The sequence below is a fragment of the Gobio gobio genome (assembly GCF_949357685.1).
Source record: "Gobio gobio genome assembly, chromosome: 14".
In the NCBI taxonomy this organism is placed as follows: domain Eukaryota; kingdom Metazoa; phylum Chordata; class Actinopteri; order Cypriniformes; family Gobionidae; genus Gobio; species Gobio gobio.
In genome coordinates this window covers 20,451,919-20,469,359 of record NC_137107.1, presented here as the reverse complement: position 1 = coordinate 20,469,359, position 17,441 = coordinate 20,451,919, and the positions used below count along the sequence as shown (strand labels likewise).

Sequence of the window (17,441 nt, the reverse complement as noted above, 5' to 3'; positions counted from 1 at the left end):
AGTCATGAAATTGAATATATATTTATTCAGACAGCCGTCTAGTCTTGTCTATCTGCATCCGTTATTTCAACACACTCTAGCTTTGGCCCAAGTGTTGGGGACATTTCTTTTCAAAAGCATATAAATGTTAATCCTACAAGAAAAAGGAATGTAAGTTATGATTAATTTAAAAAAAAAAATCCTTCACAATCATTTTATCTTTTAAAGTTTAGAGCAATTGAAGACTGACAGTTGAGTAGGCGGTACTTTTACACTGTCCCAGATACATCAGGATGAATTATGGTGTACACTACATACTGTGTGCAATGTGTTCCAAATGTGGCTTCGGACCACATGTACACCTGTATTTCCTGCTGCCCACTTCAGATAACCCAAGACGGATGTTAATACTTGGTGTAAACAGGACACAACTGTCAGAGGAGGTGCGCTTACCTGTCTAAGAATAAAAGCCACAGCATCCGTGGACTCCCAGTATGAGGCGTGAAACAGGTGAGGCAGTGCTATAGTGGGAAAGGTGGTGAGCATATCTGGACAGTATAGCACATAATCTAACCGCTTCGACCCCCACCACCTATTACATACTGGGAGAGAAAAAAAAAAGGATTTATGTTATACATGCCTGAACCACACATGTAGGTAGCCTTGAAGGTACTCTTCATATACATCAAAGCCTCTAACATTCATGTGGAAATTAATAAAATATTTGAACATCCTGAAAGCACCAGATTCAAGGACATGTAGTGCTCTTGAGACTCACTGAGTGAGATGCTAACAGGCTCGCTCGGGGCAGATTCAGATCCTTCGGCGTCAGTGGCAGAGTGGGCGAGTCTGAGCGGAACAACTCGATCGCTGCCCCTGCGAGACACACTTCCTCCACAGCACTGCTCTGGGTGTCCGTCTACAGATACACTGCTGTCTGACAAGTGTCTGAGCACGGTGTCTGCTTTGAGAGGGGGGAAAAGAGACAACAACATGTCAAGCACAAAATGTTTTAGGGGGTCTTAAATAATGGTGAAAATACCAGTAAATTGACTACTGCAAACCTTAGTAAATCTAGTTGCATGATTTAATGAAATACTCTCCTCTCAATTTTGCTTCTGAAAGTGAAACTCCTACAAATGCATATGCAATTGAGTGGTGTAGAGATGATGTATTTTTGTAGGCTAAAACCTGAAAACGAGTTAGCTTTTTAGCACTTCTAGCACATCTATCCTGAAGTCAATGAGTTTTTGAGTGGGGTTTTGGTTAAATGCTTGAAATAAGATCTGTGGTGAAAATATGCTCAAGATATTTCACATTTTATTCTACAGTCTGTGAAACGCAAGTGTCTGAGGGCATAGAGAAGGAGAGGGGGTGGGAAAATCCATAGTCGGAGACTTGCTCCTCCGTTGGTAAAAAATTTGCGAATCACCATCGAGTGATCACTTTCAGCGATTAGGGGTGTTGAGAAAAGAAACATGGCAGAGGAGGCTAGCCTCCCTTGGTATAATCTTGCGTAGCCAGACCTTCAGACTGACGGCAGAAGGTCTGGACTCTTTCGCAGCTTTCATTGGTCAAGGGCCACCCAAGAGGACGTTTGACTGACATGTAACGCAACCGTGCACAGCGTGCATCTATAAATTATTCATTCAAGAACGTTGTGCAAGTATACTGCAACAATGGAGCTGCAAACTTCACATACTTTTGAAAATCCAGTGTTTAATTGATCATGGAAAGCACTCATTGTCACAGTTATAAACACAATGGCGTTCTTCTTCCATGAGGGAGTTTGGCGCCACACCATTTGTTTCCAGGCGGACTGTTAAAGAACGCAACACGCACGTCTCGTGGACATCCTGTAGAATTCAACCAATCCGATGACGACTTCCAAACTCCTGAAGTGTTGTCAGAAAAGTGTGCCATATGCATCAGATGTTCAGCCAACGGTCCGTGGGCGTGATGTCTGAGGCTGAGACTACCCATCATGGAGAAACATAAATTATGTGATATTAGTTTGAACTGCTACCGCTGATGTACCAACTATGTATGGAGAGCAGAGATATTGAATATTTGATCGCAAATAAATGTATCAAACTTCTATTCGAACAACAGTTATAAATTAAAAATGAAGGAAGAACCCGATGCCTGTAGGCTAAGCTAAGATACAGGCTACAGCAATTAGCTTCACTAAAAGGCCAATTTAAAGGACATTTAAAGGGTGGATTTTTGCTTCAAGTGGTAGGCTAGGTGAGTGAAATTATATTGATATTGTCTTGCTGTATATGTGTAGTTTTCTGTAAATGTTCTGTCTAAAAATGACCAAAAAAGCCATTTTAAAGCAGTTAAAATCCTTGGGAGGGGATTCGACCACTAAAATGTTGTGTCTCCTCTATTTTAAAATCCACCAGCCGCCACTGTGTACTTGTCTTGAAAAAGGTATTTGCTTACAAGTGGCTAAATGGGACTACGGATATTGTCAGGGAAATTAAACGTCATCAGCTGAACAGGTAAACTCATCTACTCACTAGTCCATCTTTTTCACCGCCTTGTTGTGTCTATAATCGTGCTCTTGCAAACTATTATAAGTCAACTTAGTTATAACTTTGAGAATTTTTTTTCTCAAAGAGAAAAAAAGAGTGGATGGAAGCTTAGTGATGGTGACGTTGAGGTCATGCGACTGTGGAGTAGTTTGTTTATAGCCTACGTTTAGCTTAGCCGATTATACTTACACTTCAAAATTCAATTGGCTTTTGGATTCTGCAATAATCCAAAAGTCAATGGAAAAATCATACAGAGTTTTTGTAAAGGGAACCAGGGTGATGTTAACTTCCGTGTTGGCCTACAAAAATACGTCATCCCTGCAGCACTCGATAAAGGTCAGCTGCAAAAATAACTGCCCAGTAAATCTTTAGTAAATCCTCTCAGTAGTTCTTTAAAGCCAAAAGAAGGTTTGTGCTGGAGCAAGATGTTAGTAAACCTGGACCTTAGTGTTTTTTTTTTTTTTTCTCTGCATTTTTCCACATGTTGGTCGCACCACATGACTGATTTGTCAGACAAAAATGCTTTCAAATATTAATTAGTACTACTAGAATCTACTTTTCATTAATTTCATTCTTTTTAATGAGATTTTTTTCTTCATTATGATATCAGGACAGATGTATAACAATTAAATTTAATTCAGAAAATGAAAGCTTTAGCATAAGTTCTGCCAGGAAGACTTAATTGTCACGTCACTTCAACTTTTTATCTATCCAATCACATTCTAATACTTGGGTATAAAAGATCGGTAACTACTCATGTCTGAGTTCGCAGATGCTGACGCTCCAATTCAGTTGACGATCCTGACATTCCGTAGCGGTCGATCGCTGGTCCTATTTTGGAGTTAGTGGTGTGCATACAGTGGCGTTCTAAGTCCATGTCAGCCTACCACGCTGTTCGCTGGGCTGCCGCGGCAACAGACGCGAGTGTCTTCACTAACAAGAGCAAAATCTCTCGTTCAGATTCAGAACAATCACTTTCAAAGGAGGACTATCTGCGCATGTTATCAAAGACACGGCTGTGATTTTCTTCATCATTCTGGCGCCATCACTACATCAGCATTTATCACAGTGATATGCATATGGTTATGCATTCCGATGCCGATTGGGTGTAGTATCTTACTCTTTCTCATTTTGTCGCAAGCATGTCTGTATAGAGCAGACACATGCATCGTATGAGACGCGCACAGGTGTCTGCGGTCTGCTTGTGCAACGTGGTCGCTCGTTGTGGCTCGCTAGCTTGTGTCATAACTTTCCATAGTGCTCGTAAATGATTTGCGTGACACCGGTTACCGTTATTGATAGTATTTTGTTAGAAAGCTGAAACAAAACAGATGGCACAGCATATTATCCTCTATCATTCTCCCCACAAATGCAAGGAAACCAATACGGGTTTTAAAGCAACACACCCATTTAATCAGGGCAGTATCAAGATGCATGTTTACTAAATTCAAGCATTAAATTCAATTCAAATTTTTTTGTATAGCGCTTTCATATCATTACAAAATTTATGATTTATACATATCATTTCAAAGCAGCTTCACAGAAAATGCATCTACATTACAATTTTAATTAATTTGTACACGTTATGCGTTTCAGAAATGCACATATTCAAAGCACACAGATTAGCTAACTATCTAGTATTAATCAATACAATAACTATGGCACAGAAATAAGAATTCACGTTGTTAATGAATAGGGTATATAGAGATGAGCATGGGAGAAAAAACAGTGTCTTTTTACACATTCACTTCCCACATATAATTGAACGAGGAAATGAAAACAAAAGAAAACAGCCACAACAGACTAGCATGTTGACTAGAACATACATTTTGCTCTCCTTTCTTTCTGGCCAGCAAATTCTCAATGACTCTCTGATTAAAGTCAGTCATCTCAGTAGTGTCATGACGTTGCATTGTTCAGTTAGATATTTGAGGTCTATTATCCCGTTGTTGTCCACAAAACTTCAGTAACAACACTTTGAAATAAAAGACAGGGAAAGCAATAAAGGGCATCGCTAACAACACATCCAGTCAGCCACCTAACTTACGTTTCTCATAACAAGTGCAGGTGCAGCTGCGTCCTGGCACTGGCCTGCTGCTGGATTTGTAAATCGCGTTGGTCCGGTTCGGGATCTTCCAACGAACGCCTTGTGAAATAATTTGATTTAACTGCTGCTATCTCTACGAAACTGATCATCCTAAAGGTTTTGGCGAAGCCGGAGTGAGTGTGTCGCCGGTGTACTTTCGCTTTAGTGGTCAAGAACGGAAAGTTGAATGACAGGTGACGAGAACCAATCAGATTGGATAAAATAACATGCATCCAATTCTGATTCGCCAGGGACGCAACGACCTGCGTCCGGAGGAGGATCTTTTAAGAACCAATTAGACCAGATTCAGGTCACATGCTGCCCGTATATTTTTAGACTCAAATAGACGTCCATTGGTCCGGCGTCCCTCACGCATGAAACGCATGAAACATATTGAAGAGCATATAAAATAGTTAACCCATCAAAGCCAGTTTTTTTTTTTTTTTTAAATGCTGAGGCTCTTACTAACAGCCAGCACATCGTATGAGTAAACTATTTTATTTTATTTCACTTTTATATAATTTGTATACATGTATATTTCTGGAATTTTGAATGGGGTGGCGCCCCAGCACCCTCTATTGACCAGCCGCCACTGGTGCTTTTGTCTTCACTTTACTTCAGTTAATTTGACTCTATTTGTGTTTTATTCAGCTACTGATATCTGGATACCTCTTCTATTTCTAGAACTTAGAATTTAGTGTTACGTCTCACTCGGTCCTTCCGTGCTAGAATGCCAGGGCTACAATTATGAATAAAACAAATGTGTATCTCGCTTGTACTCTCAGCACCATATGTCGGGTAAGGTTTGCATACAAAACAAGGTTTGACTGGATATTCGATAGCAGCACTAATTTAATTCCGTACTCAATCTGACCCGTTTACATAAAGATTGCATCGTACAGCATCTAAATCGCAGCACGGGAACACAATTATTCAAATCTTTTATGAATACAGTGAGCAGAGTGCACTCCTTTTATAAACGCATGAAACTGTCAAATGCTTCAGTTCAGATAAACTTCTATACCAGTGGAAACTGCTGTGGTCAATCTGAATACACAGAATCATGAATCTATCGCATGTTCTACTCTTCATTGGTCAAACGTATGCACTAAGGGCAGAATTAGCCAGTGAACAAGCTCTGAACCATCAATCTGATTGCGTGTTTCGTGTTATGTTAACTCCTCCAATTGGGCATTGCATTTAAGCGCTCAACAGACATTTACATTGACATTTATGCATTTGGCGGACGCTTTTGTCCAGGGCCTTGAATTGCATTCAGGGTCCACATTTGGCAGTTTTTCGGGTCTTGCTTTTCCTGGGAATCGAGCCTCGGCTTGGCGTTGCTGGTGCCTCGCTCTACTGTTTGAGCTACAGTAAAGACATGTCTGTGATCGACTACACTCGCATTGTAAACGGCAACGTATTTAATTCTATCATGACTAACAAAATATACAGGGGAGTAAATATAGCGTTGACTGTTGACACAGTCTGCACATGCGTATAGATTCCTGGCTGCACCGCAAATGACGAGCTCTCTCGCAGTGAGCTTTTTCTCTTCACTAGAGCTGGCACACGGGGTGTGCTTGTGGTCATTGTGTTTCGTTGCTCTTCGGACTGTGGTCCTGATGCCACCCTGTGGGATCTCAGTGCATTAATGGCAGGCGTACGTTAATCCGACACATGAGGACTTGTCCGGAGTTTTACATCAACCCATTCACTTAGCAAAATTATTTAGGAAAAATTTTATCATGGCGTCGGTGATCATGTCAAACTAACTATCAAAGACATCAGATTTTATTCCAGGGTCAAAGGAATTATTAGGATTGCGATACTTGTCTCATACTGTCAAACGTGGCCAAAATCACACAGTATTATCCTGGTTTAGGTTATCAAATGATTAATCTCGCATCGATCTCTTTCATAGTTTCGGTAGCTGTGTCGGGTCCCATATAGCTAGTTATGGTTTTATTAGCTAGTAAAGCTTAACCATATAAAACATTATTTTCCTTTTGCAAGGGCATCGTCCGGTGTTCTCAATCACATGCGCATGTTATGTATTTGTCATGCTGTTCTGGTTTATTTTCTTTTGGGGGTTCTCTCAGCAGGTTTGACGGTTAGATGGTGTTCTATCAAGCTGTGAGCGGGAGCTACGCCCAGGGGTTAAGAATCCTCCTAACTGCAGATGGAAAGAAATGGTACTCCAACTCCCCTGTGCATGGGCCATTCTTTCAGATTAGTTTTGCTATGAACTTAGCACAATGCACGGAGTTGGCATCCTCTAGCAAGGTCTCCCCTATCAAGAAGCATCTGAATGCGGGATTCCATGATGGTCAGGATGGTTTTCTTCAGCAATGCTCATCCATCAGGCACGTTCAGTAAACTCTCTCATAATTCCAAAGGTAAAACTAAGATTACCTACTTGTCTTAACAAACATCAGGTAAGTCAAAGCTTTTAATTTAACTCCTAACACTTAAATCGTAAAGGTCGCTCTTCCACTTACACCTATATTCTGCTAGAAGCCGTGTTTTATCAGCCCTTTTCGGCTTCATGTGTCCAGGAAAATTCTCTTTAGAAACTAATCAGTTTGATCCTACTCTCTGTCTTTCATATTCTGACCTTGACTTCTCACTCAATTTCTTTACTCTTTTTCTTAAGCGCCCTAGAATGACTCTAAGGTTCTGGTATCACATTAACAATTTCTAAGATGAAGAATAATTTCTGTCCCTTCAATTCCATGGTTATATATCTTCGTCCTAAGACTCCTAACCACTCCCCCCTATTTATTTTAATCTAATGGAGCACCTCTCTCTAAGGCTGATTTCAGACCCTCTTTTATACTGACCTTAAAAGCTGCAGTTTACCTTCTTCTCTTCGTATCGGACTTCCTAAAGCTACGACCGCGGAATTTCAAGCTACTGGGAAGATGGTGTTCTTCTAACATTTGAGTCTTTATATAAGACCGATTCAAAAGCATCCTTGAAGCTCAGCAAGCTCTCCAGTAAGGGTTCAGGTAAATCCCTATGCAACTACTGGTGGTGGTGTTCCTGCCAACTCTGCTCTGTACGTTATGATAGCACGGTCTTTCTACTATATCAAAAGATGGCTGTGGTCCATGTGTCCTATCAAAAGATGGTATGTGGCCATGTGTCCTATCAAAAGTTGGACTGTGGCCCATGTGTCCTATCAATAGATGTCCGTACGTCATGGTAGCTGTGAATCTTGCATCAGGAACTACGATGGCCAGTGGTTTCGCATCTTAACCCAAAATAGTACATGGTCTAAAATGTAAGTAAATCCCTATGCGTGATGATGTGTATTAAAAACAAACTTACGTATGTTGTCTAGCAGACCGTGTGGCCCTGCAGCCTTGTCTCTGTGGTCTAGCAGACCGTGTGGCCCTGCGGCCTTGTCTCTGTGGTCTAGCAGACCGTGTGGCCCTGCGGCCTTGTCTCTGTGGTCTAGCAGACCGTGTGGCCCTGCGGCCTTGTCTCTGTGGTCTAGCAGACCGTGTGGCCCTGCGGCCTTGTCTCTGTGGTCTAGCAGACCGTGTGGCCCTGCGGCCTTGTCTCTGTGGTCTAGCAGACCACGCGGCCCTGCGACCTTGTCTCTGTGGTCTAGCAGACCACGCGGCCCTGCGACCTTGTCTCTGTGGTCTAGCAGACCGCGTGGCCCTGCGGCCTTGTCTCTGTGGTCTAGCAGACCGTGTGGCCCTGCGGCCTTGTCTCTGTGGTCTAGCAGACCGTGTGGCCCTGCGGCCTTGTCTCTGTGGTCTAGCAGACCGTGTGGCCCTGCGGCCTTGTCTCTGTGGTCTAGCAGACCACGTGGCCCTGCGACCTTGTCTCTGTGGTCTAGCAGACCGCGTGGCCCTGCGGCCTTGTCTCTGTGGTCTAGCAGACCGTGTGGCCCTGGGACCTTGTCTCTGTGGTCTAGCAGACCACGCGGCCCTGCGACCTTGTCTCTGTGGTCTAGCAGACTGTGTGGCCCTGCGGCCTTGTCTCTGTGGTCTAGCAGACCGTGTGGCCCTGCGGCCTTGTCTCTGTGGTCTAGCAGACCGTGTGGCCCTGCGGCCTTGTCTCTGTGGTCTAGCAGACCGTGTGGCCCTGCGGCCTTGTCTCTGTGGTCTAGCAGACCGTGTGGCCCTGCGGCCTTGTCTCTGTGGTCTAGCAGACCGTGTGGCCCTGCGGCCTTGTCTCTGTGGTCTAGCAGACCGTGTGGCCCTGCGGCCTTGTCTCTGTGGTTTATACATGTGCTTAAAAAAAAATAAAAATAAAAAATATTGCCCAAATGTTTACATTTATGCTGCAGCAGATATTAATTGCTCATGTGTAGTAATCATTTATTTTAGCCATCAATAGGTACCATTCCATGTCCGCGCTTAACACGTTAACTCTTGTTCTTCTTTTTTGTAGGAACTCCAGGACAAAAGACCGATGGGTCTACTTTATTTACCGTTTTTGGGGGATAGGATAGGCTCCGTCCGGGTGGAAGCATTCTTCCACCTAATTTTTGGGGGTCGGCTGCGCCTCTGCCTTCGTCTTCAGGCAGGATATGCAGAGTCCGGACCCTCAGATTGCGAGCTACGGACGGGGCCTATGCCAAAGTACTTTATTGCTTGCTGGGTTGTTAATAAATGGATAATTGTCACAGTATTTATTCTCCCGAGTCTTTCTGGTAGAACTAATAATTGTGAAAGTGTATTCAAGTTATTATATGTAAGAAATGTGTTTTATTGCAAGTGTTGAGTGTCCACCAATGTGGAAATTGTTTTGTTTGTTGGCAATTAATTAATACATTTCAGCATCTTATTGATGCTCAAAAACCTCTTTCAAATCCTCCAAAATCCTGTTCCAGCATATAGAAAGTTATTCTTCTGCAAGCGATTTATGTCCTTGAAAGAAACCTAAATCAGGCTTTGTGAGGCAATGTTGCATTTTTTAGGGTGCTTAAATGTATAATAATGGTGTGAAAGGATTTAATTTGATTTCTCCAAAAACCCAGCTGCTCTTTGAGCGTTTTCTCTCCTTGCATTCAATGCATTAGTCGCTCTGTTCAGCTAGCCGTGACCTCAACTTGGCTGCATAATGGGAGTAATTGGCGCACATTTTCTGACAGAGTGATTCTGACTAATACCACAGAATAATGATGATCTTAAAGAACTCTAGTAGAGAATATCGTTAACAATGGCAAGGTCATTCGATTCTAGATCACTGGTAAAATGTATGCCTGGAGTTCACTGTAAGTCGCTTTGGATAAAATTGTAAACTGATCGATGTGCTAAAACGAGCATAACATGTCAGGTTAAATTGTTATGTCAGTGTACAATGCATTTAAAAACTTCAGAAGTTTAAAAACTGCAGGTTTTTGGATTAAATGATCTCATTGTTTACAACTAACAATATAGTGTTATCCAGATGTGCCAGTGGAAAACCAGTGACATTACTTTTTTGGATGGGGGAAAATGCAGTAAAAATGCAGTATTCACCAGTGCACAGCTACTTTAATGTGTAAATTCAGCTCTGAAAAAAGGTAAGAAACCACTGCAAAATTTGCAGTTTCTCTGGATTTACCATTTGCACGTTTGAGTAAAATGAACATTTTTGTTTTGTTCTATAAACTACTGACAACATTTCTTCCAAATTTCAAGTACTAATACGTAACCATAGGAAACAAGCGAGGGCCTAATCAGTAACCAATGAAACTAAAAAGAGCGGGGCAACAGGAATTAAAGTAAATAAAACCGAATATCAAAATAAAAGTCCAATGAGCCGTGACAATCACCACCTGTTTTTGGTGGTTATCAGTGTATTACAGGTACAAAACAGATATTTGAATAGGTTGGTATTTTAACATTATATCAGTTAATGAAATCCTTTTTTTTACTGTAAATTTAAGTTAAATCTGTAAAACGGTTACTACCGTATTTTTTACGGTACATTTCTGGCAAACACAGCTGCCGTAAATTTCACAGAATGTTTTTTATTTAGTGTAGTTACTGCTGTGCAGCAGGCTAAACACATGAGGCCTTTATTCCATTCCCAAGGGATAGTGTTTAAATGGAACATAGAGACCTTATTCCCAAGTGATGGTGTTCATAGTGGGAGAGACATCGTTTGACTCAGTCTGAGGAATTTTGGATTGGTGATACCAATCGTAGGTGTCGTCATGGGAGATGCCCAGTTTAAGTCAGGTGTGCATACTGTAGGGGAATATCTACCACATTTTGAAATGCTCTCTTATTTTTTCCAGAGTTGTATATATTCATAAAGGCATCTGCATAAGACAGAGAAGGCAAGAATTTTCAGCCTAAAAAATATCCATGCATAATTTATTCAAAAAACTATTTGTCATGCTATGATGCTGTGCTATGCAAACAATGTTCTTGCACTTGTAGCAATGTTCATACAACTTTTAAAAAAAATAGCTTGAACTAATTTGGCTGAATTAATTTATTGAATTATTATAAGTTAATGTTTTAAAATATCAAATTGCCAAGACCTAAATGTAATTTTACAGGTAATGGGTCTGTTTTTTTGTTTGTTTTTTTATACAGAATTTTCCTGTTTTGTCATTATACAATGAAATGCCTGTTATTTTACAGATATTTGCTGAAATTTAATAGAATTGCTTGTATTTAGTGATTATATCTAATTTCAGTTTTTTAAAAGGAAATGTTCAGTATTTTTACAGAAATATGTGTAATGTTACATAACATGTTGAATAATATTTTGCAGATTTTTTTTCTGAAAAATAGAAAAATGGAAACAAACAACACTTCAAAATGACAAAGATCCTTATGTAGCCCGACTATAAATATTAATAGCTGACAAACTAGCTGGTTTGTATTCGCCGCCTTTGTTTTGCCTCGGCACTAAAAGGATCTATATACGGTAAATAACTGTAATAATTACATTTAATGTAAATTTACAGTTTTTGGAAGTGGAAAAAGAACAAGTCATTGTTTAATTTACATTGAAAAGCCATACATTGACATTCCCAGAATTCAATGCATTCTACTTCAAATTTGATGTATTTTTGTAGAAATAAATAACTGTTTCTTTTTAGTTTTTCTTAGTTTTTTCTAATCAGCTATGTTATGTCTAATGTTAAATTAATGTTTATTGTATTTTTTAAATGTTGCGTGTTACCATGATGGTGTTTAGTGTTTGTGTGAATGAGTGACACTGTGCACCTTCTACATGATAGTATATGCCTTCTCAGCTTGTGGAAAAGCTGCTTGTGATGAGCTCTAATGCATCATATGACTTTCTCATCACCATTTGTTCTTGGTGGTTGTCAGTGTATTACAAAGATACAAAACCGATGTTGTTATTTCATTAGGTTGGTAAATTAACGTTATATCAGTTAATACAATTTAAATTTACAGTTTTTTTACTGTAAATTTAAGTTAAATCTGTAAAACCTAAAATGTTGCTACCATATTTTTTACGGTAAATTTCTGGCAAACACATCTGCCGTTTTTTTTTTTTTTTTTTTTTTACAGTGTGTGTTTTAAAGATAACTGTATTCTAACAATTAATGTATGTTAAAAGTAAACGATTTTGAGATTATAAGGAGATTTTGTGTAGAATTACAGTAATAAACAGTAATTATAGGATAAGATTTTTGTGTGTTTTTTTACAGTTTATCTGTTCTTTTTCTGACAGTATTTGTCAGTTTTTAAACAGATTTTTTTTTTTTTCTAATACATTTTTGTACTTTGCTCACTCTGTATTTACATGTTTAAAACAAACAAGTTTTTGCAGCCCTATTTATTTGATCTAAGGATCTTTTTTACACATTAATTCAGTGATGCGAGCTGGGGAACCTCAGAGAAAGCTCTTACCAATGTGAGTGGAGCGCCCGTCACCCAGAGGGTACCGCTGGTAACGGGAAACAGGAAAGGGTGGCAGGTGGGTGAGAACTGGGTGCAGCAAAGGTTCCAGACGTGAGGCAGAGGGGTCCGATGGGTAGAACAGATTAAAAATCTGAGAACAAGCTGGCCGGAGCAGAGCCACTAGTAGAGATGGAAAAGAATAACCATTCATCAGGTAATTACTTTGAGCAAAAAAATCACTATAAAATCACATTTATTATTTCAGTAAAACAGAATATTTCTTTAAAAATAAACTTTCTTTAAAATTCTTTAAAAGTGAAAGGGAAGCTGATTTGTACCATCAATGGCAGGTAACACAGTCCTCCTCATGGCTAGCACCAGCCCCAGTGGGCATCCCAGCAGAAAGCAATCTGACACTTCAAACTCAAAGCAGCCCGGATTGAGAGCCTGCCTGGAGCCACACTGATCGTCCTGAGACATACTGTGGAAAGAGAGTTATCTTCATTTATTATTAACACTTTATTAATGATTAATCAGAATTAATGCTTTCGTTTTATGCTGATGTCATCATGTGCCCCCATGACAGGTCTGTAAAGACTTTAGAACCAAGCCAGATGTTTTTCCTTCTTACATTGCAACAATCCATTTTAGGATTATTTCTTTAACATGGAGGATTTCATTAGGCACCTAAAAATCCAAACCAATCCATCTGAATCGTATCAATTACAAATCAATTAATTTCAACGACTGTTTTTTTTTTCATGTCTGTGGTTTACAGCAGTGAATTGTTCAGCATGTTTTTGTCTTATCTGTGAACAATGCGACTGAATGAGTCATTAGCATTCATAACATTCCAATCATGCTTTCATACACTACCTAAGTGTATTTATATAATGCGATAGAAAATGTTATTCTGCATAAAACCATCTCAAATACCACTGTTTATTAATTTCCACATGTTTATTCCTGGCTCATTCCTTTTTGAACTTTGTAACTTTTAAAAAATAAATATGATTGTGTAATTTAATGAAGTGTTTCTTTAAAAATGTAAATGAGACTTGACACCAGTCTTTTGAAATGATTTCTATGATTTATCAAACAGGATGAAATGTTTTAAAGTGAGACAAACCAACTAAATCCACGAAAAATAAAGAACGAAAGAAATCAAAGAATTCTTCATGTTTGTGCAGTTTTAATCAGAGACATGAAATATATAGATTTTATAAGTTTTTAAAATCTAGAAATACACCAGCCATGCACTCCAGAACATGACAAACATGAACACATTTGCTCCAACTAAATTAGTGAAGTGATTTAAAGTGAATCCATGTTTAATCATAGACATATGATGGGAGTTTCTTTTCTTTCTGTGGGAATAAGCAGTAACTATTCTATAAAATGATAACACATGTCACTGAAGCAATGAACAAAGCCAAATCTCACCTGCTGATAAAGACATCACGCTGACCACTGGCCACGTCTGCATCACACGAGTCACTTTGCTTACGGATGAGTGGATGGCGGACTCCAGTCACCGCATCACACGGGGTTGACACATCAATGTTGCTCTTACTCAGGCGCTTGCTGCCTCGGAGAGTGGGACTCAGGGAGTTCACCACACATGGCTTCTCCTGAAACATAAAGACAACCGTAACCAAAGTCAGTTGGTACAGCACCAAGAAGTGTATTCCTCATTATCAATTTTTTACGCAGTTGTGGTGGTCATCTTGCTTCCTTATTACTAAGTTCACACCATGAAATCTTTTTTCATATTTACAAAAGAAGAACTCTAGAATCACTCTAGAGTCAAACAAGATTGCCAAACACAAAATTATGATAAATTGTACACTTTAAGAAAAAAAAGGTACAAAAGCTGTCACTGGGGTGGAACCCTTTCAAAAGCTATTCATTTGTACCTAAAGAGTGCATATTAGTACCTCAAAGGTACATATTGGTAAAAGTGTACATATTAATACCTAAATGGTATATTACTCTTTTAAAGGGTTCCATCCCAGTGACAGCTTTTGTACCATTTGATTTCTAAGAAATTACATTTTCTGAGTAAATGGAATACAGTGCAGCGGCAGTATAAACCCAAATTGAAATTTTGAAGTTTTTTTTTAACAAAATCCTGTAAACTTTTCAAGATAGATCTACCATGAGCTCTGAGTTCATTAAGTGAGGATATATGCTTCTGTAGATGCCTCAATTGATGTGTGATTTCAACAAAAAAAAAATGCAAGTGAGTTTAATAGCAACAAATTGCCTGTGAAAAAACATTATCTATAATCCTAAAGAGAGATCGAACAATTAGAGGCGTTGTTACTATAAAAACGGAGCCACTCATGTTGAGCCCAGCCCAGACAGATTTCCTACACTGTCAATATTTCTATTCATCTGAAAATGTTGCATTAAACTTAAAAATATTATATTAGACTTTAGACTATATTAGACCAAGTTAACCATTTCATATGTTACCATTATTATTTTATTTAAAAAAAATACATAATAATTAATTGCCTTATAAAAAATAAGTACACAGTCCTGATGTCACAGGTTTACTGTTCATTTGTGTTTCACAGACTCTTGTTTTTATTTCCTGTTCTCTTGGTTTCTTTGGTTCCAGATTATGTTTAGTGTCTTGTTTGTTCTGTATATTTTGTATTCCAGTGTCTGAGTCGTTTATTTTTGGGAGTTACCCTTTTGAATTTTTTTGTCTCTTCTTGTAGATTATATTCTTATTTCATTTAAATGCAATGAGATCCTCGCCATGTTTTTCTCTCCAAATTTTGATTAATCTCAGAGCTGGTTGATTTGGTTCATGGTTTATAATTATTTATTGAAGGTTTTTTTTTTTTTTTGTTTATTCCTATGGGGAAAAATATACTTTAAAAGGTGTTGTATGTACGTTTTTAGTGGATAAATCAACTCATCAACTTGCAGCGTGGCTTTCATTGCCTGTTGCTTGTCCTCAAGCTGGCAAGTCTGAGATTCAATACAAGATTCAATATTTTGAATCTGTACTGCAGTGCCTATTTTGACCACTAGCTGTCTATCCTACATACCGCACCTTTAAAGAAATACTTCTGGATCCAAAGCTACTGTAAAAGTAACTGTAATATGTTTTAAGAAATTCATTTTTAAATCGAGCAACACTCAATAGCCACATGTGTAACACAGTAACACATTGAGCCCTGTACTATTTTTTGTCTCCATTGCATTGTTTCTGAGGCATCTCCTCATCAGCTGATGTGCCATGTTGTGTCCTTTTATCACACACTGGCTATCACACAGATGACTACACTTTTATTAAACCATCAGCACCAAAAAACTCAGGGTCACTGGGAATCTGATAATACGGTTGCCACAATCTCCAGTCACTTCACCATCACCTGTCACCTTCGCACTACATTTCCCAAATTCCCTCCTGGCTCCCACCTGCACACACTCCGCAATCATCCACACCTGCCATCATTCACCCTAATCAACTCCACTCCATTTAAGCCTGCTCCACACACTCATCACTGTCTGGTCTACAACTAGGACTCACCCAAGTTTTGGTTTATAATCTTACCTGAGATATCTCCCTCAGTGTTGTTCTCCCTAATAATCCTACCTCTGTGTTGTTCTCCTCATCTCCACTCCAGCCAGTCTCCTTCTCCAGTCTCCAGTTCTCAGATTGTTCTCCGATTCCCTGTAAAAAGATACATATCCTTAATTCTAATTACTCAGTGACTCATTGGTGTGAAAGTGTGTGTGTGGTGCACCGTACCTCTATTGGACTACTCATGCTCCATCCTCATCTTCATGGTTGTTGTCTACCTACAATATACTTACCTTGCCTTATACCTGATTGAATAAACATTTGTAATTTTCTCTCACTATTTCTGTGAGTCTGTGTTCCCAGACAGAAGACCAGACCTTAACAGACAACCATAACAGCCATGAGCATTCTTCTCCGCCCAATCGACATAATGTACTTCCTCTCCCAAAATGGCCACCTGATTGAGGTATATGCAGAGGAACTTTGAGCTACCCTCCAGAATGGACATTGGAGCAATATATTCTCTATGCTCACCTGCTTAGTCAATCAAATTCCAAAATCTCACTTCTCCTTCCTGTCGTTCCCGAACCTGTTCCTAGGAATGAAATTTCAGAATCTGTTCCTGAAGATATAATCTCCAAGTCTATTCCAAGGAGTAATTTTCCAGTGTCTGTTCCAGAGAATGTAATCTCCGAATCTGTTGCAGTGAATGAAATCCCCATATCTATTCCAATGTGTGAAATTCCAGAGTACATTCCAGAGAATAAAATTCCAGAGCCCATTCCAGTGAGGGAAATACCCAAGTCTGTTTCAGTGAGTGAAATCCCAGAGTCCGTTCCAGTGAGCGAAATCCCAGAATCTGTTCCAGTTAGTGAAATTTAAGAGCCAGCTCCAGTGACAGAAATTCCAGAGACATCTCCATAGAAAGCAGTCCCAGTGCCTGCTCTTCCTGTCTATCCTGACGTGATCGTTGATGGGGTCCTTTCCTCACATGCTGCTGCTGCTGCTATGTGTGTCTGGGCCACACACACAACCACTTAAGTCCCTGAACACAGTCCAGAGTCCGCTTCAGCCCCAGAGCTCAGTCAGGAGCCTGCTCCAGCCCATGAGTCTGCTCCAGAGTCGGATCAAGCTCCAGAGCTCATTCCAGAGCCCGCTCTAGCTCCAGAGCTCAGCCAGTACCCCGCCTGCAAGCACCGCCCTGGTCATCTGTTCTCTACCAGTCACTCTCCCGACTACAGGGCACCCACACCCTAGGTTGGACTCAGTTTGGTGCGAAGTTACGCTTTCCGGGAGGGGGGAGTACTGTCACGATCTTCAGTCACTTCCATATCACCTGTCACCTTTGCAGTTCGCACAACATTTCCCACAATTCCTCCTGGCTCCCACCTGCACACACTCCACAATTATCCACACCTGCCATCCTTCACCTTCATCAGCTCTACTCCACACACTCA

The 17,441-nt window shown here is 39.9% G+C and overlaps 1 protein-coding gene across 1 annotated transcript in view; it reads right to left on the bottom strand.

The window, feature by feature from the left end:
• plrdgb (PITP-less RdgB-like protein) overlaps nt 1-17,441 on the bottom strand; it is a 146,759-nt gene that overhangs the window by 27,105 nt on the left and 102,213 nt on the right. The window contains exons 8-13 of the mRNA XM_079834714.1: nt 16,057-16,134; nt 13,884-14,071; nt 12,779-12,921; nt 12,450-12,620; nt 758-943; nt 433-581 (exon numbers count right to left, since the gene is read on the bottom strand). Of these exons, the coding sequence (XP_079690840.1) occupies nt 433-581; nt 758-943; nt 12,450-12,620; nt 12,779-12,921; nt 13,884-14,071; nt 16,057-16,134 (915 nt within the window). The remainder of the gene's footprint in view (nt 1-432; nt 582-757; nt 944-12,449; nt 12,621-12,778; nt 12,922-13,883; nt 14,072-16,056; nt 16,135-17,441) is intronic.